This window comes from Phyllostomus discolor, chromosome 6, assembly GCF_004126475.2.
Source record: "Phyllostomus discolor isolate MPI-MPIP mPhyDis1 chromosome 6, mPhyDis1.pri.v3, whole genome shotgun sequence".
Classification (NCBI taxonomy): domain Eukaryota; kingdom Metazoa; phylum Chordata; class Mammalia; order Chiroptera; family Phyllostomidae; genus Phyllostomus; species Phyllostomus discolor.
Window position 1 is genome coordinate 166,747,705 of NC_040908.2, and position 25,597 is coordinate 166,773,301.

Sequence of the window (25,597 nt, forward strand, 5' to 3'; positions counted from 1 at the left end):
TGGGTTGCAGGCCAGGTCCCCAGTGGGGGGTGTGTGAGAGGCAACTGACTGATGTTTCTCTCATACATCCATGTTTCTCTCCCTCTCTTTCTTCCCCTCCTGCCCCCTCTCTAAAAATAAATAAAATCTTAAAAAAAAATTTCATGTTACATTTTTTGAAAACTGGGGAGAGAGTGGGGGGTTCAATAGGCCAGATTCACGGAAAGACCCATGGTGGGGGACGAGGGGGAGACAGCAGGCTCCAGGGCGGGCTCCAGGGCGGGCGGACGGGCAGGAATGACCTTCTCTGCAGCAGGAGCGACTGGAGAGGAGCCGCCCCACTGGCAGTGGGGTGGGGCCCCCAGAAGAGACCGGAGCAGGCAGCGACCCTGGATGCGGCCAGCGAAGGAACGAAGGAACGGTGTTCGAGCCCACGGGCCTGGGGGAGATCGGCCGGGAGAGGACAGACCAGAGGGGTAGGCCGGCACCTTTCCGCCACTGACGTGGAGCCTTGGGTGGGGAGGACCAGCCAATGAAGGAGACCGAGGGGCCGCCCCAGAGAGGGGAGGAAAGCCAGGAGGCACCACGTCCATGAGGGGGAGCATGCGATCCGGGGAGCCGTTGGCCACGGGAGGCAGCGAGGTGAGGACTGTGCGGGCCACCGCTCAAGACCAGCCGAGCCCTGGGCGGGAGGCTGCGCCTGGGTCCAACCCAGCTGCATGGGCATGACGTCAGTCTGGCTGGGCTCTGGTTCAGCTTCTAAAGCGGGGGATGTCCCCCCTTATTCACTGCAAAGTGGACAGACCTGGCAGACACCACGGGAACTGGGCGATCGGGGTTAACATCGCTGGCATGTGGTGGCCGTCACGTGCCTCCTGAGGGGGGTGGGCAAGGAACACCTGAAGGGTGCCTCTGCCGGGCCACAGCCTGGATCTAATGAGGGGACAACGTGAGGCAGACCCAAACTAAGGGACATTCCACAAAACAACTGGCCTGTACTCTCTCTCTTTTCTTTTCTTTAGATTTTATTTTACATTTAGAGCAAGGGGGAGGGAGGGAGAGCGGGAGAGAAACATCAGTGTACGAGAGATAACAGATCTGTTGCCCCTCACACGCCCCCCACTGGGGACCTGGCCCGCAACCCAGGTATGTGCCCTGACTGAGAATCGAACTGGCGACCTTTTGGTTCACAGGTCGGCACTCCATCCACTGAGCCTCGCCAGCCAGGGCCGGCCTGTACTCTTTAAACATGTCAAAGTTCACAAGAGACAAACACTGGAGAGCTAGGTTCAAAGAGAACATGGAAATGCAGGTGTGATCCTGCCCTGGGCCTTGGACTTCTGTTCAACAAAGGCCATTAGGGAGACGCCCGGCACATTTTAAGCAGCTCTGTGTCCACGTTGAGTTCCTGTACGCTGTGCTGTGGTTATCTTGGAGAATTTCCTCATTCTTAGAACAAAGCACGTTGTGTTTAGAGGGTTGGGGGCATCATGCCCGCAATTCACAGGTGGGTCAGGGAGAAATAGACAATGAAACGGACGAGGTAGATGTCAGCATTGGGGGTTTGGGTAAGGGGTGTAAGAGAACTTTTTGTACTGCTTTTGCAAGTTCTCTGTAAGTCTGAAATTATTTCAAAATAAGGGTCGAAAAAGGCCACGCTCCTAGCAGACGCTGGTGGCGGAGGCAGCCCTGGGGGGCAGCCCTCGCTCACCGTGGGTGCCAGAGTGTCTGCTCAGAGCTCGAGGCTGGGCACACGGGCCTTCACCCCTTACCTACTGCCCAGTGAACGGCAGGTGTCACCCTGTTAGCCCCCTTGCATCTCGGCCAGCAGCTGGCCCAAGCCTCTGAGCCCTGCTGTGGGCAACCCGCCCACCGGGAGGCAAAGCCGTCCCAGGCCGAGCGGCCGGGAGCAGGCAGGCCCTGGCAGACGCTGGCACCCACACCGAAGAGCAAATGTCACCCTCATCCCGGCTCCCAAACGCCTGCTCTGCTGGGGGCCGCAGGCGGGACCTGTGAGGACAGGGCAGAGGACAGAGACCCCGACTACTCCATCGGGCGAAGACAAGAACAGGCAAGGGGGTCCCTCAGGACAACACGGCAACAGAACCAACCGTACACACGAGAGGCTAGTACGCCGTGAACAGGTCCGCGTCACCAGAAGGCATCACAGTGGGAAGAGAACAGCGAGGCGCCCTTTCCGCCCTTAAATCGGCAGGAGCGCTGCAAACGGTCGAGTTCCGAGCGGGAGAGCCCGGCCAGAGACAGGCCCAGACCCAGACGGTGCTGTCTGCGTGTCGGCTCCCCGGAGAGCCTTTGCAAAACCCAGCAAGGGCCTGTAAGGTATTTCTACCCCTGGGACGGGTCACCAACATTCTGGAAATCCAGCCCAAGGAAATATGCTGAAGTGGGACCTCATGTACCCGCTGAGGGAAGAGCGCCGGCCTGGACTTGGACCTGAGCAATTGGGGCCCTGGAGAGCAGCCTGAGAGGAGGGGAAAGGTCAGGGCCCTTGGGCCGAGGTCAGGCAGCGGGAAAGTGGGGCCAAGGGCAGTCGGGCCTGAGGTTAGAGCCGGCAGGCCTGGGGCTGCCCCCAGCTCTGCCTGCCCCCCCGCTCCGTGAGATCTGGGTGTCTGAGACCTCAGCTCCTTGGTAAAATCGGGGGCCGCCACCCCAACCTCAGCAGGGCGTCCGGGGATCACTGAGCCGTAAGCCCCGAGCTGCTCTCTCTCTCCTCCCACCAGCCTTTCCTCCCAGGTGACCGCAGGGGCGAGGGGGAACCCCTGCCCCCCACACCCCCACACGCAGACTCACGGCCACAGCACTGACTGCTCTTACCCCCCACCCACCCCAGAGCAGGGGACTGGGCGGGCCCCCTGGGACCGGGGGCCAGCACACAAGGAGGCTCCTGTGCAGGCCGACGGCAGACCGCACCCACCGCAGACCCACACCCGACTCGGGCACCGGCGGGCGCGGGGCCGTGCCTTCCCCAGATCACTCACCCCTCACCGGCCAGGAGCCCAGAACTGCTTCCGCCAAGGGAGGCCGCAGGCAGCCGGCCGCCCCGCCTGCCGTCACTGGCCCCGGAATACAAAGTTCTCGGGCACCAGGTCGCTGGAGGCGAGGGCAGCGGCCAAGGCCGAAACCAGGGGAAGGAAGGGGACAGTAGACTTCACGCTGCCCCCGAGGTTAAAGGTGCAGACACACCAGCCAGCAGGCAGAGTGGGGTCTGAAGAGGCTGGCCCCGAGGTGCCCTTGTGGGTGACAGTGGGCGTGAGTCACACCACCCCTCAGAGCCTGGGCAGCCCTGCGACTCAGTACACAGCTTAGTCACACGTGACAACCGTCCGCCACACCCCCATGGCCGGCTTGGGACCCGAGGACACACAGAAACACGGCCGGGTTCCAGAGCACCTCCTCCCGTCTCTGGCCTCTGGGGACAGGCCTGGGGACACCACGGTGCCGTGCTCAGAGCTGGTGAGGACCACGAGCAGAAGTCCCCAGCTCTGGCCTCAGAGACGGGGAAACGGTGACTCGGAGGGAAGCGACCAGCATCCCCCAGAGACTCTTGCCCGGCGCCCCCGCTGTCCGGGAGCTGGCGGCCCCAGAGAGGCCGCCTGGCTGTTTTCTGCAAATGCCGGCGGCCAGCCAGACCCGCTCGCTTGCTCAGCCTCAGGCTGTGCACGAGGGTCAGGGAGCGCTGCAGCAGGACTCCCTGGGGCCTGCCCGTGACACCCGGCTGGCGGGCAAAGCCACCAGGGAGTGGGACACCTGTTCTGCCCTCTCAGCGTGACCCCACAGACACTGCAGACTCGTCTCCAAGCTTCGCTTTTCTCCCTCAGCACAGAGTCAAAGCCCGGTGGCCTCCCCCTCCAAGAGGGAGTGGTACCAGCCCGCCGTGGAAGGGCCTGCACCGCTCAGCGGGGCCAGGCAGGGCAAAGGGCTGGACGCTGTCTGCCTGCGCCTGGCGACCTGCCTGTGTCACTTCTACGTCCAGCACTCCCCCAGCCCCGCCCACGTGGCCAGCCAGCACCTGCAGGTGCCACGCTTCCCCGGGCGCTGGGCTCCAGGCGGATGTGCCTCGAGCACCAGCTCGGGAGCCCTCAGACCCCCATAGCTCCCTGGTGCAGACGGTGGGCCAGCGTGGTGGGGTTACGTAGCACCCACATTTGCCCAGCAGGGCCAGAGTGTGGAGCCCAGCGCCTGTCTCCAGAGTGGGAGCCCTGCCCGGCACGACTCAGGGGGTCACCGCCTGACTAGAGGGCAACGTGGCGGCTTTCCTCAGCAGCACAGTGTGACAGGCGCTCGGAAACCAGACTCCGCTGCTGATAAAACTACACCACGGACCAGGACTCCAGCAGAGCCACTGCCGCCCTCCACCCGTCCCCACGGAGAGGCGGCTGACGGGGCCGGCGGTCGTGCGGCCCTGACGCGCAGTGTCTGTCTGTCTGTCCAACAAGTCATCCAGATGGCACTGGAAATCCCGCCACTTCAGGCCTGAACTGCCTCCCGGGCGGCCTCTGGTAGCCGCTGTTGGGCCACCTCCGTCTAGGTCTGGGTGCAGACGGCTGGGCACCGTGTTCAGGGTGGACACGCCCTCGGCCGGGGCAGCCCCACGGGATCAGAGGCGGTCCTGTGAGGGTTTGCAGCGCTTCTCCCCTGAACGTCCCTGATCTTCCCACAGCATCTCCACCGGCCACAGGAGGCAGCTGCGGACAGGGGCACAGAGGAGGGAAAAGCGGGGCTCAGCCTCGGGGGAGGCCGGCCTGCGGGTTGGTCCTGGAGCCTGCAGCCTAGACAGAGGCCCCGGGCACACACAGCTCAGAGGCCTGCTGGGGAGTGGCCGGAGCGGCCGAGAAGGGGGAGCGGGTCGGAAACGGGCCTGGGAATCTCCGGATTGACCGACAGGCTCCCCTGTGCCTGCTGCCTACCACCCCCAGCAGCACCCGCACCCCGGCAGGCTCTGTCCCGGCCTCCGCCGGCCGCAGCAGCAGCAGCCAGCAAAAGCAGGTCAGAACCGGGAAGAAAGACTCCCCGGCAGAGACCTCACGCTGGGGCAGGAGTGAGCCTCTGACAGATGGACGGGCCGCTTTCTCCACCCCCCAGGGCAGCCAGTGCAACGGATGGAAGGAGACCGGCTGACCGTCGGGCTGTACCTGTAGGTGCCAGAGTACCCAGAGGGGGCAGACCAAGGCTGAGACTTCTGGGTGGGGGGCCTGACGGGACAGGGCGAGGGCGGGGGTGGGGGGGCACAGAGACAGTTAGGGTGGCGGATGAAGAAGAGAGAACGAGAATGCCAAAGACGGGGATGGTGCGGAGTGGGACGGCACGCGGCCTGGCGCAGCACGGCCCAGCGGCTCGGCCCTGAGAGGACAGCGTGGCTCCACATCACCCCGGCAACCCTGGGTTTAAGGCGGCGGCGGGAGAGGAGAGGGTGGAACGAGGACAACGGGGACAATTAGCACTGTGTGGGCCCTGGGGACTTGTGGACTGGGGGGCAGGAGGCCGTGAGAGAGGCGGCGAGTTAGGGGCATCAGAGCCTTCGGGGGAATGACAGGGAAGTACAGGGACAAGCAGGGGGTTGGCTGGCAGGTCAGTGGCTGCCGGGTCCCAGCCTCCTTGGAGGGCAGGAAGACTCAGGGCAAACACTGCCCCCTGGTGCAAAAGGAGCGCTACTGCCGACCCGCACACACCTGCCCCGGTGCCTGACCCACAGCGGGAAGGCCTCGAGCCCTCGCTTCTCCACGTCCTTCCACGGTTGCTGGGGAGGCCTTCCCGGACAGCCCCGCTGCCTCGGATGTTCCCCCTGGGGCAGCCCCTCCACTTCTGTCATTCTTCTTGCCCCGCCTGTGCCCTCCTGTTTAGGGGGGGCTTTCCTAGAGGTCGTGTCTGTGTCCTCAGGAACGAACACTTGCTGTTAAATCACCTGTCGCAACAGGACACTGGGAGGACTTGGGGACAGGACCCTCCGTCTATTCTGTCCCCTCGTGCCTCCCTAGCTCTCTGCGCAGTGCCTGACACTGCATTAAATGTCTGGGGAAAGAGTGAATACACAAGTGAGCAGATGGACGGAGGACTGGCTGGCAGGATGGACAGACAGACGGATTTCCCAGGTCACACCGTGAGTTTGCAGAGTAGCATGAGCCCAGAAGCATGGCAGAGCTCTCAGACAACAATCAGTAAGGCGTGGCCCCTGCTAGGGACAGCACGCACGGGCGAGCAGGACACACCAGGGCCCCTCACACACAGATCGGAGCCCGAAGTGCTGGCACCGGAAGGCAGAAGGGCGAGATCCGCAGAAGGGGCCGCGAAGAGACTGGGTCTGGGGGCCAGGAAGCCCTGCCAGGGCTGAGCGACAGGCACCGGGGCCTCCCCTTCAGCCTCAGCCAGACAACACTGTGCAGGGAGCCGGACACCAGTGCAGGTGGCCCGGAAAGCCCCCTGGCCCCTTCACGGTCCACAACCCCCGCTGGAGGGTCGCGTAGGACCCCCGCTCGCTTATTCAGCTCGCCACTGTTCCAAGGGGGCAGGAGAGTGGGTGCCAGTGTATGGCCAGACTTGTGTTCCTCAAGGAGACATGTGGGGGTCCCACCCCCAGACCCCCAGACGGTGACCTCAGCTGGAAATAGGGTCTTCCTACAGGCAGTCAGAGAAAGTGAGGTCACTGGGTTGGGCCCTCATCCGGTGTGCTCGGTGTCCCCAGAAGCGAGGGCCCACAGGCAGACACACGCGGAGGGGAGGCCACGTGACGACAAGGGAGAGGCGGCCCCGTGCCGGGGAGACGCACCTACAAGCCCAGGAATGCCCAGGGTGGCTGGAAAGCACCGGAACGAGGAGAGAGAGAGAGAGAGAGAGAAGGGTCCTCGCCTAGAGCGGTCAGAAGGCTCACGGCCCTGCCAGCACCTTGACTGTGGACTTGTGGCCTTCGGACTGTGAGACAATAAATCTCTGTGCCGTCAGCCACCGGGTTCTGGTGCTTTGCTCTGGCAGCCTCAGGAAACGAGCAGACTTCCCCACCAGCACTCACAGAGTCCCTAAAACCAGGCGCCGGGGAGCACAGGCCTGAAAACGCCCCCTTCTCTCGTCTGCTCATCCTCACGCAGGGCCCAGCAGGGAACTCCAGAGCAGGGCGGAGCTATGCAGGGTGGTGACCAGCGCCCCCTCCAGGCTAGGAAAGGCTGGGTGGGTGGCCGCAAACTGGAGCAGGGGCCAGCGCCAGCCGGTGGGTGCACGGGGAGCTCAGCAGGAAGACCTCGCAGAGACAGGCCGGGCGGTGGGGAGGCAGCTCTGACTCGGTGACAAAGCCACAGGCAGCCTGGGGAAGTCCACTGAGGCCAGAGGCCAGGGCAGACACCTGGCCCTCAGGTGGGAGCCTGCGTGCACGACAAGGGGCACGGACGGCACCTGAAGTGTCAGGGGACGGACGGGACAGAGAAACGGGGCAGGAGAAGGGATCTGCGGTCCAGAGCAGCCGCTCCGGCCATGCCGAGGAAGCTGGCTCTGAGGAGGAAAGACCAGAGATGGGGGCACACAGGAAGCGTGTTCTACTGTAAGCGTGTTCTACTGTAAGCGTGTTCTACTGTAACCGAGTGGGGAAACGCGCCAGAGGCAGCATGCCAGCGCCTGCCAGGTGACGGGTGAGGAGGCCACAGGTGGGGTGCCTCTGGGCCCGAGTTTTAAGGGAAGGGGTGAACGCCAAGTTACAGAACACAGAGGTGGGTGCAGACCAGCGAGACCAGCGAGCTCAGCTGTGACCCTGACGAGCTCCAGTTAACTTCAGGCTGTCCCCCGGGGCAGGGCGGCAGGCAGCGGGCAGCGGGAGTGTGGGTCTGATGTGGAGGGAGAGCTCGGGGCGGGGCAGGGAGACTGGGGAGCTGCCTGCAGCCTGCTCGGGAGGGAAGGGGAGGGCAGGAGGGGCGGACGGAACAGCGAAAAACACGCACCAACCTGGGTGAGCAGGGGGACACCCAGGGACCCGCGGGGGCAGTGGGAGTGCCGCCGTCAGGGCCGAGGGTCCTGGGCAACGGCCAGTGTCTGCGGCAGCAGAGCCCCGGTGGGGAGGGGAACAGCGGCCACCGAGTCACGGCAGCGGGCTCCTGGGCGCCTCAGCGGGGCTCCCGGGGGGCAGAAATGAGCCCTGAGGACCGGGGTGCGAGGCGAGGGGGTGTCTGCTGCAAACTCCCCCAAGTCTGGACCAGGACTCGCAGATATTCAGGTAAGAGGAGAAGGGCAGATGAGCTAGAGGATCCTGGGGTCAAGGGGCATTTGTTTATTTATTTATTTAATTAAACGGCTAAAAAATACAGACAGTGCATCTGGCAATATAAGACCCAGAACCCGGAATAAGCTGATGTCACTCCAGTTAAGTTGATACATTTGCTTCACATTTCACGGTAAGAACTAGATCTGGTGAAATGCAGTGGACCACACGCAGGGTTCATTCCTATCCCTCCCCCGACCCCCGCAATCCCTCTAAAACGTCAGTAAGAGGACCTTTCTTCAAAGAAGAGCACAAACCCAGGCACCCAGCTAGCTCAGTCGGGAGCGCACAAGACTCAGAGCACAAGCCCCCATGGACAACGAATGGGAAAGCCGCGGCGGCGGACGAGAGGCCAATAAATCGGACGGCGGCCAGTGGGTGGACCATGTCAGCCACGAGGGATGAGAACAGGCAGGTGAATTCCAGCTACAGGCTGCCGGGAAGTACGGAACCTGGCGGGCCGGGTGCCTCAGAAGGCGGGGCTGCAAACAAAAAGGCTGATCACAGTCTGAGGGGTGTCCCAGGCCCATCCCCCCACCACAGGCGGCCAGGGAACCCCTGCCCCCAGCAGAACAAGAACAGCCAACACCCACGGCCCCTGCACACTCCTCCGTAGTCGCCCGCAGGGCCCTCCCGACAACCCCTGAACGAGTGCGCCTGCACCCCCAGGCCCAAGCCTGTGCAGACTGAGACCCCAGCAGGACGGAAGTGGTCGTGTGCCCCAGGGCACGCTGCTAGGGGGTGTCAGAGCCAGTGCCCAGGCACTGGCACCTCACAGAAGAGGCAGAGCCCCCAGAGAGGCCGCACCCGGCCAAGTGGCCCAGGCCGGCAGAGGCACGGACAGAACACAGGGAGCCGTGGAAGGTCTACACACGGACGGACGGCGAGGCCGCAGACCCCAGCTTCCATAGGGTGGCCCCCAGGCGGAGCCCCAGGCAGCACACTGAGGGCTCATCGGTCAGAAGCACCGGCCCGAGACTGAACTCCTGTGGCCCCTGACACTCAGAGGGCGCCGGGAGACCGGGGCGGCCTGCAGTCGCCTCTCCCACGGCGGGTGAAGACGCCGTGCACAGACACCCCCACTGGCTCGGGTGCCAGTCTCCCTGGTGAACAGATGGCCCCAGTCACCAGCCATTCGAGGAAATCACCAAAACATTCACCGAAACAGAGTAGGAACTGGAACAAGGGAACCCTGAGGAGGAAAGTAGTATACAGAGCAGATACTTAGAAAAAGCTGGAATTAATCTCCCCAGAGAAGAGAAACTATTGCATTGAGAGGCGGCAGCTATTTTAAAAAGGCAACAAGAGAGAGCTCTAGGAAATTAAAAATAGAGTTGACGACGCTTTAAAACATAATAAATAGGAGAATCAGAAGACAGCAGGGGCGTCACGCAGAAAGCACAGCGGAGAGACGGACGCAGGGCAAGCGGGAGAAGAGGCCCAGAAACACGAGACTGAGTGCAGGGCACCCAGCGCCCCGCCGCCGCCAGGAGCCCCCCCCCACCCAGGGGCGCAGGGAGAATGATCCAGAACGTTTCCTGAGGCTGAAGGGCACACCCTTCAGGTTGAGCGAGCTCTCTGAGGTTCCCGTGATGCCCCAGGTCCCCCCTGAAAATGGGACCCGGGGAGCCCACGGGCTCCCGTAAGGAAGCGCCACAGACTTGGGGGAAGTTAAAATGACAGAAACGCGCCCTGTTTTAGTGTGGGAGGGAGGGGGGTTCAGCGTGCTGCACGGGCTAAAATTGGGGTGCTGGCGGGGCCCTGCTCCCTCCAGAGGCTCCAGGGGAGTGAGTGTCCCTCCTCACCCCCTCCAGCTCCTGGTGGCTGCATCGCTCCAGGCCGTGCTCGCACGGCCTTCCCTGCAGCGTGTGTCGGATCTGCTGCCTCCCCCCCGGAGGACACGGTGAAGGCACCCTGAGCTCCCGGATAGTCCGGGGACATCTCCCCGTGTCGAGGTTCTCACCTTCTCACATCGGCAAAGGCTCGATCTCCCCTCATCAGGTGACATCCACAGGCCCCAAGGACGAGGACTGAGTATCTCTGGGGCCACCCCTCGGGCTGCTACACTTGCAAACAGAACAAGGACTGGGCGGTCACATCCCGGTCTTCATTCAGCAGCGACCTGGGCCAGGAGCGCCTTCCAAGGGAAAACGCTCTCCTCCAGCCTGGGGCCCCCACCCGGTCAGACTGTGGATCGAGTGCAGGGGCAAGATAAAGATGTTTCGGATGTGCCCGGCCCACATGCCCGTTGGCCCGGGGGTGGCCGGGGGGTCTCCCGGGGGACGGACACTGACACACAAGGGAATAAATGAACCAAGACCGAGGAAGCCTCGGGGTGCAGGGACCGGGGAGGGGGGCCGGCACAGAGGGAGGCAAGGGGAAGGGTCCACAGTGCGGTGGTGAAGGAGGCCCTGAGCTCGGCCTGCCCAGCGGCCTGGAGGACCACGGCACAACGGCGGAGGCCAGAAAGCTCCCAGGGGTGGGGGCTTCCCCAGGGGGAGATGGGGAGGCTTAAACAAGGACCACTCGGAGCCTCTGAAACAACAGAGAGGCCGCGGCAGTTACAGTTGACAAAGTGCCTGGCGATAAAGGGAGGAGGCAAATGGTAACTCCCAGAAACTGAGAAGTTTTACTGGAAAATGTTACCATGTACACACTCGGTATTCCCAAGTGTGAACATTGATTTGATTTCAATAATGTAAAAACCAAAAATGTGCTTCCACGCAAATGGTTACCTAGCCACGCCGAGGGGACCAGGGGCTGCAGGTACACCCCTAGGGGCTGGCGGGGGAGCAGGTAAAAGGCAGCTGCACCTCCCGTGGGGGCAGGTCCATAACAAACCCAGACGCTGTCTGGACGCAGGCGGGGAAGCAGCTGGGAGTCAAGGGGCTGTCTCACCGGAGGCGGCCAGGGAGGCTGCGCTGGACCGGGGCAGGGAGGTTCCCGTGGCACTGAGTGACTTCCCCAAGTGCCCGCACGGACTGCTCTGGTAAAAGTAGTCTAAAGTGAGTAGTAGGACTACTCACAGTTAAAGTAAACAAGAGGAAACACAGGCCCCACAGACAGCTGCGTTCCCACGCTCCCCTAGCGCCCAGGGGCTGCAGACCCCAGGGCCGCGGGGTGCGGCTCCCCTGTCGACTTCACACCGGTCGGACATACGGGCCCCCAGAACACCCTGCTCATGCTTTAAGTTTCCCATAGATAATTTACCGTCATTTTTAACTTGCTTTTTTCACCCAATATGATATGTGGAATCTGTTCCCACTGATGCAGGTAGGCCCAGCTCGTTGGCGCTCATGGCTGGGTAACAGTATAAAGCGCACAGTCTCTCCGTGCCCAAAGGAGGGACCCACCGGCCGCTTCTCGGCTCTAACCCGTGAGAACTATGATGTACGGACGGGCAAACGGTCACTGCTGGAGCTGGGCGACAGGTACTGTCACTGTCCTACCCGCTCCATTCTTACGTATGTTTGAAAGCAGTCATGCTAAAAAGTTAATTAAGATGCTGAAGATGAATAACCTTGGTCCCACGCACAACACACGCAGGGCCCCTCTAAGGTCGATGCCGAGAACAGGACTGGCTACACCGGGCGGCGGGCACGCTCCGGGCGTTAACGCTGCCGTGCGGCCCCCGAGGCCGAGTCACTTCTGCAGCCCCTCGGCAGGATGACTGATTTGCCATTTCCCCACGTCTCTGCTGGCTCCTCCGCCGTCAGGCTGTGATTGCTGCCAATCTCACGGGCGTACAACAGTATCTTGTTTTAATTTTCATTTCCCTGCCTAGCAGTAAAATCGGATATTTTCGCATGATTGTGGAGATAATGTTAGGTTTTCTCTTTGATGAACTGCCTGTTCACATGATTTGCTCCTTTTTCTGCTGGGCTGGTTGTCATTTTCTTCCTGAGTTATCTAAGTTTTTTTTTTATCCTCACCCAATGACATGCTTATTGCATTTAGAGAGAGGGGAGGAGAGGGGAGGAGAGGGAGAGCAAGAGGGAGAGAAACATCGATGTGAGAGAAATGTCAGTCAGTTGCCTCTCGTACATGCCCCAATCGAACCCACAACCTAGGCACGTGCCCTGACCAGGAATTGAACCCCCGACCTTTTAGTTTACAGGAACGATGCTCCAACCAACGGCGCCACACCGGGCAGGGCCGTCCTAAGTCTTTATGCATTGTAAACACGACTCTATTCGTCACTGTGCAGGCGGCAGACGTGAGACAACGTCTAACGAGTCGGAAGCAGAGGACCGGGGAAGAGGAGAGCTGCAGAAACAGAGGTGGGAGCGCGAGTAGACCCTGGAGCACGCTGGGGAGGCGGGCTCTGGGGCTCGGGGCAGACACTGGCCTTGAATGGGACGGAGCGCCATTGCCCCCTGAGACCAAAGCATCTCCGTGTTCCGGAACAGCCCCAATGTGCAAAAACCCAGCATCTGGCCACAGGCAGCTACAGGGATGTAGCTGCTTAGGTGCCACCCAACAAGGTGTCACCCAATGCACAGACTCGGTCAAGGTCTGAAAGGACCAATGCAAAACGGCTTTTGCACTGTGGCTCTCCAGGCTGAGAAACCCAGGCGGCACGTCCCGGGAGGCACAGCTGGAGAAGCGGCCGGCCAAGGAGACAGATGTGCGGATGGCAGGGCTTCCTGCTCACGCACGAGCTCCTCGCCAGCCACCGCTGCTCCACGCGCCGGGAGTGACGAGTTCACGCTGCACCAGAGGCGGCTGCGGTTCAGCCTGAAGAGAAACGTCTGGCCAGTCAGCTCGGCACAAGACACCGATCAGAAAAAGCAGTGGCATTTCCCTCTGCGGGTGTTTTAAAAGAGTTTGGCTTTCTGAATAAGTTAGTTTAAGTCAAGACATTCTTCCGGAAAAGCAAAATGTGAAACTGACTGTATAAGATTTCTTAAGTTTCTGTTGTGATGGTCTATCCTTTGAGAAGGAGAAGCAAAGCAGTTTCCGACCTGTTCCTACAGAACGCTGTTTTAATATTCCGTCTTTACAGAAAAACGCAAGTTAGACATGCTTGGAGCTTAGACATTAGGTATGTTTTACTTTAAAATGTACCATGGGTCCTGGCTGGGGAGCTCAGTGGGTTAGAGTGCTTTCCCGCTACGCCAGGGTTACAGGTTTGATCCTCGGTCAGGGCACCTAAAAGAACCGACCACTGAATGCATAAACAGGTGCAAGAACAAAGTGATGTCTGTCTGTCTGTCTGTCTCTCATAAATAGATCAAATAAAATGTACCATGGGTCAGAGTTTTGGAGCCCTCAGTGCAACCTGGCAGGAAAATGTGAGCAGCAAAACCAATAACTTCAGTCTCCTCCCAAACTGCTGACTGTGTCAGCCAAGATAATGCCACGGAGCTGAGGGCTACACGTTCTAGTGAATCAAAGTGCAAACCGTTCAGTTAAATTCTGAATTTCAGGTAAGCAGCATTTTATAAATATTTAAGACGATCCCATGCAATATTGGGGGCATACTGATACTCTAAAATTATTTGTTGTTTATCTAAAATTAAAATTGAACTAGGCATGCTGCATTTCATCTGGCAACCTCAGTGAGCCAGCCGTGCCGACGCTCCGACTGGGTCTCAGGGGAAAGGAAACACCTGAAGAGAATTCCCAATTGCTGACATAATACGGCTGGGGCTGACCCAGAGACACTGGGGGCCCACTTGTGTGGGCTTGGACCAGGGCTCCGGCAAGCCCCCCCCTCCCCCGCCCAGCTCCGGGCAAGTCACTTAACTTCTGGGCCTCGATTCTCCACCTGCCACTCAGGGATGTTAGCAGCAACTGCGCACAGAGTTGTCACAAAGATCAAGTGAGTTAACGCATGGGCAGTGCCCGGAACAGCACCTGCCGCATGATTGGCCTTTATTCTAAATGTTAGTTTGGGGTCAGCACTGGGAGGCTGAACAGCGGGGACTGGACCTGCTTCCTATGGGCAGGGGCTGGGGCCGTGAGCGGAGGACCCCAGGGCAGCCGAGGCCCAAGCAGGGCCCTGTTCTGGAGCACAGCACGACCTGGGTAGCCTACCTGATCAGAACAGACAACCTAAGAAGTGGGTCCCCAGCCCAGCGGTGCCAAGTCAGCAAAGACCCCCTTCCCCACCTCGGGGAGCCACGCACACCGCATACAGGGCGCAGCTCACCCGCCCTGGCTCGCTAGGTTCTGCCTCACTCTGACCCCCCCACCCCCGAGAGACACCCCGTTGGCAGCCTGCAGCCGGCCACCCTGGGTGAAAGTGCAGCGCAGAAACTGGCTCTTCCCTCACCTCCCTGAGGGCCACTCTGAAAAACCACCCAGACAGACGAACACGCCACCTTGACCCAGAGACCGGCAGTAAGGGGGGCTGCGTGAGCAGCGTCCTTCTCCAGTTCCCCTTCTGGCTTAGGAAACCCAAATAAAGAGGCCTCTGTTTCTTTTGTAAAGGCCCGGAGCGCAGAGTGCCTAATTCAGTCGGAACAGGAGGGAGAGCCACGAAGAAAGGCACGAGGCCCTCTCTCCACGTCCCGGGGTGGTTCAGAAGCCTTTCTGCTACACGAATGAGCCTGTGAGAATATCAAAATGAAAAATTTTTAACAGTCTCCACGACATGAAAACTATTCGTTTTTAAGGCGCTGATTTATATTGTGTCTTCTCTTAACGCCTTTTCTCTTCCTCCCTCTTTTCTTTCTTTCGGAATTTTTAACTTTTTTTTTTCAATTACGTTTGACATTCGACTAGAAGGAAACTTCCGCCTTCTGTCCACTCATGCCCAGGCGCCTTCTAGTCACTTAATTCGCGCCACGGTCGCATGGGGATCGACCTTCCTTTTACTGACGGGAAAAATAAGGCTCCCAGGACCTCCAGGGAGCAGCCCACCCAGCAGTCAGCAAGCCTGGCCAACTCCAGAGCCCGTTTTCTCACGCGCGTACCCGGTGTGGTACCTGGTTCCCAGTACAGTCCCAAAAATGCTCGCTGAACTGAATACGGCTGAGCTGGAGTGAAGATCTTCTGCCTGAGCTGGGGTCTCCCCACACCCCAAGACCCAGAGAAGAGGCCAAGGGTGCACCTGTGCCTAGCTAGGGCGCCAGGGCCGGCAGTTACAAAACACTAAGTAAGTTGCCTCACCAAGTCGGTCTTTTAGCTTACTGAATTACTCCCGGGGCCAGGAGAGAGAGAGAGAGAGAGAGAGAGAGAGAGAGAGAGAGAGAGAAGGCGGCGGGGGGGTGGGGGGGGGGGGAGTGTGTGTGTCTTACTGGCTTAACTGAGCTATAATCCATACTCCACACAGTAGTACAGTCATGTCCCCTCCTTAATCTCAAATGCACAAAAGAGCCTGCAAACTGTTACTCTCGGGAGCATTGCAGATCCGCCTCCCCGGCACATGTCATCAGTTTGGCTCAAACACATAAACATTCTCTACAGGTCTGGACACCTCTTGCACCGGCACTCCTTTGTGGCCACTGCGAACAATGCTGCCATGAGCCTTTGTGTAGGAGCCTGAGGGTGGCCGTGTGTGTTCGTTTCTCGTGCGTGTTCATTTAGGAGTGACACGGCTGGGTCACCCAGTCACCCCGTGTCTAACTGCGCGAGGAACTGGCGGACTGCTCTGTGCAGCGGCTGCTCACCTGCACGTCCCCCCGGCCCTCGTGCCTCTCGGATTGGCCAGCCCCGCGGCTAGCAGGTGGCATCTCAGTGTAGTTTTGATTGACATTCCCCTGATGGCTAATGGCACTGAGCGTATTTCCATGTGCTTACTAACCATTTGTTTATCGTCTTTGGAGAAATATCTATTTAGATCTTTTACCCAGTTTTAAATTGGATTATTATGATTATTTTTTTTAATCCTCACCCGAGGATGTGTTTATTGATTTTAGAGAAGAAGGTGGGAGGAGTGGGGCGGGGAGAGAGACGGAGAAACATAGACCAGCTGCCTCCCACATGACACCCACGGAGCTGGCCCACAACCCAGGCATTGTGCCCTGACTGGGAATCAAACCAGCGACCTTTCTCTCTGCTGGACATCTCCCTGACTGAGCCGCGCTAGTCAGGGCCTATTATGTAACCGTCTTGATTGCTGTGGCTTTGGAGTAAGTTTTGAAATCGGGAAGTGTGACTTCTCCGTGTTCTTTTTCAATATTCTTTTGGCTCCCTTGCATTTATTTCCATATAAATTTTAGAAACATCTTGTCAATTTCTGGAAATAAATGCAACTGGGATTGCGACAGGGATTGCACTGAATCTGTAGACCAAATTGGGGAGCGCTGCCATTTAACCGTGTTAAGTGTTCTCCCCCTGACCGGTGCGGCTCAGTGGGTTGGGTGCTGTCACACCAACCAGAGTCACCGGTTTGCTTCCCAGCCGGGGCACGTGCCTGGGCTGCGGGCCAGCTCCCGGGCTGGGGGCGTGCGAGAGGAAACCAATCGATGTTTCTCGTGCACATCCATGTTTCTCTTCCTCGCTTCCCCTCTCTCTAAAAATAAATAAATGAGATCTTGTAAAGAATATATTAAGCCTTCTGACCCACAAACGTGGGGATTCCATTTGTTTAGGACTAATTTTTTTTTTCAGCAGTTTTATAGTTTTCAGGGTGTAAGTTTTACACTTCCTTTGTTAAATTTATTTCTAAGTATTTTATTCTTCTTGATGCTGTTGTAAATATAATCGTTTTCCTTTTCAGTTTGTTCACTGCTACTATATAGGAGTACAACTGATTTCTGGAAATTGATCTTTGTCCTGCAACCTTGCTGAACTCCCTTGTTAGCTCTGATAGATTTTTAGTGAATTCCTCAGCTTTTCCTCTGCAAGATCAGGTCTGCTGTGAATAAACTTACCTCTTGCTTTCCAATCTGTATTCCTCTCACTTCCTTATCTCCCTTAACTGGCCCAGATCAGCAAATGTGAAGCGCGTGACTGATTTTGACTGGGAGGTAAAGGTCCCCCACGCCCCACTGCGAAGCGGCAGCGACTCTGACCCTCAACGGGCCACAGCCGTCCCTCTCCCGGTTCTCCTAGCTACTCTCCGCTCACCCCCCAAGCCCCCCATCTCTGCCCTGCTCCGTGTCCGGGGGAACCTGTCCCTGCGGACAGAGGCACCTACGCCCTTTGCTGGCCGGATGCCCACAGGTTTAGCCGATGGCAGGCATGAACCAGAGAGAGGAGGGTGGGAGGAGAAGGCATGGGGCGTGTCTTCCTCGCTCTCTCTTGGCCTCGGTGCTGCCGTTCTGCCCAGGGCTGTGTCCTGCTGCTATGACAATGACAATTCTGGTGGGCGTTCCAGCCTCCACATTGCCAACCCTCTCTGGAGTCTGGAGAAAACGTTATTTCTCCTCTTGACCCCTTCAGGCCTAGCACTGCTGCTCCCCCCGGGTGCCTTAACTTCCCTCGGGCGCCTGACTGACACCGGCAGATCCAGTTATTCAGAACTGACGTGTGACGTCAGCACTCCTGGCCGGACTTGACTGCCGTTCTGCGAGACACCCACAGCCCAGACGTCCCCCAGGGGCAGGCACTGCGGGACCTCGCTCGGTGTGAAAACTTGGTTCTCTGGATAAACCGGTCACCAAAGTGCCGAGTCCAAGAGCCAGAGAAATCGCAAGGGCATTCGGTGGCAAGGAGCCTCAGCTCCCGGAGGGAAGAAAGTAAACAGCAACCCCGATAGGACGTGACCTTGACCGTGGCTGCTGCTGCTTTCTCTCCCTATTCTTGACCCCCTGGAAAATGTAGCTTTGTATCCCCCTGATTTGACCTTTCACTCTCTGCTTTGCAATTCAAGCACGAAAAGTGGGCCAGAGGATTCCCAGACATGAGCCCTAGGCCCCCACCGTTGCTGGTTTTTATCCTGACGACCACGGCCACAAGGCAGCGCCAAACCACCAATACCGTCTGCGCTGGCGCGGGCTTGCTGCTGAGTGCCAGGGCCTGCTTTAAACCACGCTATCTCCTTTAACTATTGGAAACTTTGTAAGGCAGGTTTCATGGGCACAACTTTGTAAGTGTGGAAACAAACCTAGGATGAACACCTGAGTGGCCACAGTCTCAGAGCCGAAGGCACGCACACTCTGGTTGGCTCACGGTTCCGAACCGGGCCTTAGACCCTGTCCTACTTCCCACGAACTGCCTGTGGGTAGACTGGAGATCTGCGAGCCAGCACCAGCTTACACCCTCTCTTGCCTGCCCACCGGTCTCCATCTGCTCCCGCTCAACCCTCCCGCTTGCCCCTGGCCAATCCCAGGCCTCTGACCACCATGTGAAGGGCCTCCTGCCCCTCCAGCTGGATCAGGTCACAGCCATACCTCGTCCCCCCCCCCTATCAGAGCGCTTCCTCATCACGGTCACGCTGCCCATCCGTGGAGGGAGGCCAACTGGGCACCCAGTGGCTTGGAGCAAGAACTTCCCCTGGGGTGTTCCGGGACTCTGCAGAAATGGCCAGGGGCTCACAGACGCACACTGGCCTGTGCCCTGAAGTACGTACGGGGGGAGGGGGGAGCGGGGCGTCCCGCTGGGAGCTCTGGCAACAGCCCTGAGCGGGCTGACCAGCCGGCCAAGTCTCACTTGTGTGCTCACCAGCAGCAGGGGGGTGTTCATTTGAATAGAACAGTTTCTCCCCAGCTGGGAGGAGTCAGATCGCTGCAAATTCCCTGGGGAGGGGCAACCACCCCAGCCGAGAACTGCAGACCTCACTGGGAAACCGGGCGTGGACCGAGACGGTAAGTGCATTACAAACACCCCAGGTGACAAGCCGCCTTTCCCATCTCCGCGGTCCCAACCCCAAGGGCACGTACGCGAGGATGCCTGCCCAGTGCCACCTGCTCCTGTCTGGAGGAAGAGGTGGCGTCTCACAACAATGGCGAAAACAGTCATTAATGACAGCTACACGTGTCTGCTAAGGCCAGCCCTGGACAAGGCACCACCCAGGTCACCTTCCCAGCACTCGTAATGTGGGTATTACACCATATGACAGCTCTATACCATCACTTGCGTAGTATAATTATATTTAACAGTATTGTTATGGCTCTCCACAGTTTACAAGGCGCTTTAATAGACGCTCTCATATGCTGCTGACAGCGACCAAGACAGGTAGGAAGGGCAGGGTTAGCTTCATTTTACAGGTGAGGAAAACGGGGCCTTCCGGCAGCATCTGCTTGCCTCCCGCCACGCAGCCCGGCGCCACGTACAAAACCCCCCGCCCTCCCGCAGGATAAAGAGAAGGATGAAGGGAACGGCGGCCAGCATCCTGGGGGCAGGGCATGAGGGACCGCCACAGAGGACGACGGCCTCGGAGAAGAGAGGGGGGGCCCGTGTGCCCCCACCCGCTGCCGCGGCCCCTGCACTGCTGCGCCTGCATGGAGAGGGCAAGGCCTTCGAGTTGGGGTTCAAATGCCGCCGCTGCCACCCTCTGGCCGCATGACCTTGGGGGTCACCCTGCCTCTCTGCATGTCCGTGATGCCGTGGTCTTTACGGAATATGGGGTCTGTCCCGGAAGTATCCCACCATGTGCTATGAAAAACAGGCATTTACTGAAGAAGATACAAGAAACACTGTACACAGGACAATGCGCCTCAGTCCCCTTCCACCTAGGCGCCTTGGCACCTCACACGGTTGTCCCGGCGTGGTGACCTCCTTGAGGAACTCTGGTTCATCGGCAGCGGCTTGAAACCAAGTCAACGGCAGCGCGACGTTCCTTCTGCTCTAGTAGAAGCCACGGAACGGCTTTTGCCACAACACGCTTCGTGCCAAGATCCTGTGTCAACCTCCCGGACACACTGGTTTTGGGAATCCCCAGATCAGCTTCTGGTTCTCTGTCAGTCGCCGGCCTTTGCTGATTACAGCCCGCGCACGCTCGCGTTCTCAGGGGCTCTGCTCGCGGCAGGCCTTCCAGAGCGTGGATCGCTTCCAGCAGGTTCTCGGCCCTCTCCGAAGCGTTCATGCCTCGCTTTCATGTGCACTTCGCTCACTGCATCGTCCCCGAAAGCCTTCGGAATCATCCAAACGGTTTAAGCTTAACGCAAAATCTGTTGCAGGTTCGTTGCTCTACTGGCTCAGTCATTTTGAATGGGACGGCCCTGTGCTCACGTAACAGCACCTGCCGCCCCCACTGACTGACCAGCAGGGTTGTCACTGCTCCCGCACGTGCGTCCCAGTCCACTCCCATACATACATATACATTTGGGTTTTGTTCCTGGCACAGAGCTCCTAAAACCCTCGTAATGTCCTGAGAGTAGGGGAGACGGGGGCATCTTTTGTTGTTCATAATAAGCCCCTTTCAAACACACCCGAGTCTGTGCTAGAGTGATGACTCCTGCTGGGTCTCTACACAGCTTCAGGATGGGGCGGGGGGGGGGGGGGGTTGGTTGGGCGAGAAACCAACCTTGAGATTAGAGGGTTGGGCAGGGCAGGGCTGGAGACTGAGTTAATCACCAGTGGCCGACGTTTTCATCAATCTTGCCTACGTAGCGGAGCCTCCATTAGAACGCTAAACAACAGGGTTCAGACAGCTTCCAGGTAGGTAAATGCATCCATGTGCTGGGAGGGTGGTGCACCCCAACTCCCCAGGACAGAAGCTCCTGCACGGGGGCCCCCCCACACCTCGCCCTATGCACCTCTTCCTCTGGCTGTTCACCTGTATCCCCCACAATAAACTGCGATAATAAGTAACACATTTTGAGTTCTGTGAGCTGTTTCAGCAAATCAACAAAACTGAGGGAGGGATCACGGAGTCTCCGGTCTAGAGGCGACTGGCCAGGAGCTCAGGAGGGAGGCTGGCCTTGCCATTGGCATCTGGAGCGGGGCCACCTGCGGGGCTGGGCCTTCCCCCGTGGGGTCTGCGCTAACACTGGGTAGTTGGTGTCGGAACTGATTGAACTGCAGGACGCCCTGCTGGTGTCCGCGGAGAGTACAAGAATTGGTTGGTGTGAGGAAAAAACCCACGTATTTGATGTCAGAAGTGTTATTACAAAGGTTAAAAACTTGTTAGCTCAGCTATGAAACATCTTCATCCTCCAGCACAGAAGGCTGACAATGAAGCAACCTGTCGTGTGGGAAAATTCAGGCTGTCCCTTCCGTTTCGTAAGCTGTCGGCCACAGCGCACAGGCGAAGGGCTGGGCCCGATTTCACACCAGAGCTGAAAGCGTTTATGGAGCCCCTAAGGCCCACAACATACAGAGGGACAGAGGGACAGAGGGACAGAGGGACAGAGGGAAGTATATAAAACATGGCCTCTGCCTTCAAGAAACTACCTGGTGAGGAGACAAGACCAGCGCACCCCAAACGTAAGGGGTGCTGAGTACCTGCTACACGCAGAGAAGCTGCTGGGAGAGAAAAGGGCCCGGGGCAGGGCGAGCCATCGGGGAGAGGGCAGTGGAGTGTTGTGGGGGAGGGGACTTGGCCTGGGCTCAGAGGAACAGTCCCGGCGCCCAGGGTGTCGGGCCCCCCGCCCCACGGTGAGTGGGCAGGCAGTGAGAGGGGACAGCTGGGGTCAGCGGTCTTCTCCCTGCAAACACGGTCTGGCTGGCTGGTCCAGGGTCAGGGTCAGGGTCAGGCGGCACAAAGTAGATGCCGATCAGACAGGAAGTCTGGTGTGGAACTGGTGGCAGGTGAAGTTGGGAAGGTGTGGTGAAACGCTAAACAGAGAAAAAGCCTTCACTCATCCCCGCATTCATTTGCTCTTTCACTCGATGTTCACCGAGCCCGCGCACGTGCCAGCTGCTGCGGACACAGCTGAACGGGAGACAGGAGGTCTGTCCTCACGGACTGACATTTCACTCCAGTCAGAGGGAGACCGAGTGCACACGCAAGGTTATTCCAGATCCTCCCAGACTGGTAAGTGCTGACTGTCTCTGTGCCCCAGGCGCCCTCCTGATGACAACTGTCACTTAGAGACATGACAGCGAACAGAGCCACGGGAGCCGAGTCCCTCCATCCCTGGTCCGGAGCACCGGGGAGAAGAGGCGCCTTCCTTCCTGACCCTGGGGACGGGTCAGAGGGAAACCCCTGCCCCTTCCTCTCACCTGTCCCCGGGACCCCTCAGGTACACAGCCCGTTTCTTCCTTCTCAAATCCCTGTCCCAGGGACAGGAATGCGAGCCCAGCTGGGAGGGGAGTCTGGCTTGTTTGCACTTGAAGATAAGAACCAGAGCCACCGGGGCCCTAATCAGTTTCTCCTCCCCCTGAACTGAGTGAAAGGTTTTCTTCTGAGCCAAGGGGAGAGGTTCTCACCTTTCGGGTCTAAGCGGCGAGCCCTGCGCAAGTGGCGGGAACCGGGTTTCCCACGGGGCGAGCAGCTACACGCTTTCCCTTCTCCACTGTCCAGGCTCCAGTCACAGACTCACACCTCGGGGGGAGCCGATCCCAGCCCTTCAATTCCCCAGGCTCCTTGCAAGGGCACATGTTACGTACTGGTTCTCACGAGCCAGTGGCCTGGCACGGCTGTTAGCAAGGTTTTCACATGCTTGCCCAACCACCCCCCAGACGAATTCATTTGACGGGGGTCACCCCAGCCGCCACGCCAATCGAGAACAGGCCTCTCCCGCGGGAAAGACGGGCCCTGCGGCTCCGCAGCTCCAGAGCGCTCCGTCAAGGCCCAGGATGGCCAAGTCTCTGAAGCACAGCGCGTGGGGACCCCTGGGCCCCTGACCTGGGGCTAGACTCAGAGCAGACCCTTCTCTGACCCCTGGCAGCGCCACCATTTCCATAGGAGACCCCAGTCTAGGGAATCACGTGACCTTCCCCCCAACTGTCACCACCACACCAAGGCATTCTGGGCCCGAGCTCTGGGACCCCGCCGCCGATGTCTCAGGCAGAACCCATATTCATGGTCAGCTAGGGTTTGCTACCTTGGGCTCCTCTGCCTTGCCCATCCCTGACCAGAACCTTCCCCACAGGCCTGTGAGCCCCATCCCCTCCCCTGGGTTCCTGTCTCTAAGGACCTTCCCAGAATCCCTCGGCCCTCTCCTTTCTAAAATGCTAGGAGGCTGCCGGGTTCCAGAGGGAAAAGAAGCAATGGCCACAGCGCGGCACACCCGCCAGGACCGTGAGCTTCAAGGGGCCTCTGAACGGCAGCCCCCTTACCGTGGCAGCGGGGCAGCGGGGCTCCGGGGAGGCTGCGCTGCTCCGGGTGCCGGGACGCCCGAGCTGGGGCCTCCGCGCGCCGCCTGTTCAGGACCGGAGTTTAGCCCAGGCCTCTGTCAATGCCTTCCCAGAGCTGCCCTCTCCCCTAGTCAGCTCAGGGCACAGGCGGGCTGTTTGTGAGCCAGTCTCTTGCTCAGGGGCAGACCTTGGACAGGCCGTTTGAGGGAAGAACACAAAACAAAACCAGGTCAAGGGTGAGCCGGGAGGGGGCGGTCAAAGTCACTGCCCGTGGACTCTGGTGGAACGGTGAAAGGGCAGCGGGTCTGGGTTTTACAACGGAAGGGGGGCCGGGCCCAGGGAAGGAGAGCCGGCCAGGAGAGAGCTTCTGGCCTCAGAAAAGGGGCAGAGCACCCACTGGGAGGAGAAACAATGAGGAGTCCAAGGTCCTCCTCCTCCTGCCAAGCCCCTGCTGTGCCTGGAAATGTCCCGGGGACCTGGGGACGCCGTGGCGCTTTCTCTCCACGGGGCCAGGAGTCCGGATTCCTCGTGAGGGGACATGCTACCTCGTGGCTCTTGTGAGCCGCCGGCCTGGTGTGACTTCACTAGCAAGGCTTTTAAATGCTTGAAGGAACTATTAACCCCACTCAGATCAATTCACGTAATGCAGTGTTATACCAACCGCCACGCCACTGGAGAACAGAACGGAGTTCCCACCCACTGGGCACCACCCCACTATCGCCGAAACGAGCAGCACACCAGGCTGCGCCCTGGCGGGAGTCCTTGGAGAAAGCCCCGCCAGTAACTCGCTGTTGCATCTTTGCTCGGCTTCCAGAGCCCACGGTTAATCAGTCAGAGAGGGCTCCCTGGTTCACAAGCTCACCGCCCACCCGACAGGGCAGGTGGGAGCAGGGAAGTGGTGGGCGTGGGCTGAGCCGGCCAATGACATGCGGGCCCCTGACGGGGCAGAGGGCCTGGGGGGGAGGGGGGGAGGTTGGTTGGAGTGCCCGGTGCCTCCAGGAGACCCACGAGTTAAATGAAAACTCGGTGCGGGAGGGAACTTGCTCACTCCTCCCGGGTCCAGGATGCTGACCTGCACACGTACTTCTGATTCCACCTTTTCTCCGTCTTTCTCCAGAGCTTCCTGCTTCCTCTCCAGCCCACCAAGGCAGGGTGCTAATCACGAATAAGCCCTGACAAAGGCAGACAGGGGAAAACCCAGAGAGCAAGGACAGAGTGACACCCACTGGGGGCACTGCCCAGGACTAGTGAGGGAGCGGGCTGGCGGGGACACCGCGGTGCACGAAGGACGGGCGGAGGCTCCCTGTGCAGAGGCTCCCTGTGCGTGGCGCTCTGCCTGCTGAGCCGGGCTAGCCCTGTCCTCCTCCCGCATCCATGCGGTCACCCGGAGCCTTTTCCCTACCGGAGGCAGAGAGGTGCCACTGACTCCCACGTCCGCTTTGAGACCGGCCGTCTGGCGGGCGACCTGCTGGGTGGGTGCGCGGGAGGGCGCGGTCCGAGTAGGGCCACAGCAGGCCTCAGCCTCATCCAGGAGGGCGGGCAGGGGCACGGAAGGTCTGAGGGGCGTTTCTACAGCACAGATTTCAGTCCGTTTTCTCAGGCATTTTCCATACCTTACCTCACTCTCCCCGCGCCACTGGGAGGAAGCCAGGAGAGGGACATTTGTCCCCACTGCTGGAAGGGAGGTGAAACCCTCAGGACCCTGGTGCAGAAAACAGATGGCCCCAGTCCCGATCCAAGAAGGAAAGTCCTAGTGTACTCAGGAAAAGGTACGCGCTCTGGGTGAATAGCCCTGGGCAGGAATTTGTTGAAATCAGGAAGGACTGGGACACTTCACTAGATGCTCTGGATATGCCAGTGACGGATGGTTTGAGGGCAGGGTGGGGGGTGGGGGGGTAGAAAGACACACCAGATTCTCATGGAGGATAAGCCAGGCGTGAGGGAAGAACAGGATTCTGGAGTGAGACAGACCTGGGTTTTACCTTGGATCTGCTCTGTGTGACCTTGGGCGAGTCAATTTACCTCCAAGTCCCAATTCTGTCATTTGTAAACTGGGGATTGACCACACGTGCCTTGCAGGCTTGTTCGTGAGAGCTCAGTGGGTCTGATTATTACGGATAACCAGTGTCTATTCCCAAATATTCCCAGTTTTCCTCGTAAAAGTAGAACATTCCTCGTGAGAGGGGCAGGCAGACTGGAAGGAGAAATACATCCTAACATTCCACTATTTCTCCAGCGCCCTTTAAACTCGCAACCCCGAAGAGCTGGACAAAAGGAGGACAAGGG

The 25,597-nt window shown here is 59.2% G+C and overlaps 1 protein-coding gene across 3 annotated transcripts in view; it reads right to left on the reverse strand.

Annotated features, from left to right (window-relative positions):
* The window catches only part of PC (pyruvate carboxylase), a 96,435-nt gene that overhangs the window by 24,984 nt on the left and 45,854 nt on the right, over window positions 1-25,597 (reverse strand). The window contains exon 1 of one of the 3 annotated variants that reach the window (XM_036029756.1): window positions 2,979-3,098. The exons of 1 other annotated variant lie outside the window; for it this stretch is intronic. Coding sequence is in view for 1 of the 2 variants with exons in the window: in XM_036029755.1 (XP_035885648.1) it covers window positions 1,940-1,945 (6 nt within the window). In the remaining variant the exon portion in view is untranslated. Of the gene's footprint in view, window positions 1-1,939; window positions 1,963-2,978; window positions 3,099-25,597 lie in introns of those variants that run through there. One more of the 3 variants, XM_036029755.1, reaches the window with a different exon arrangement.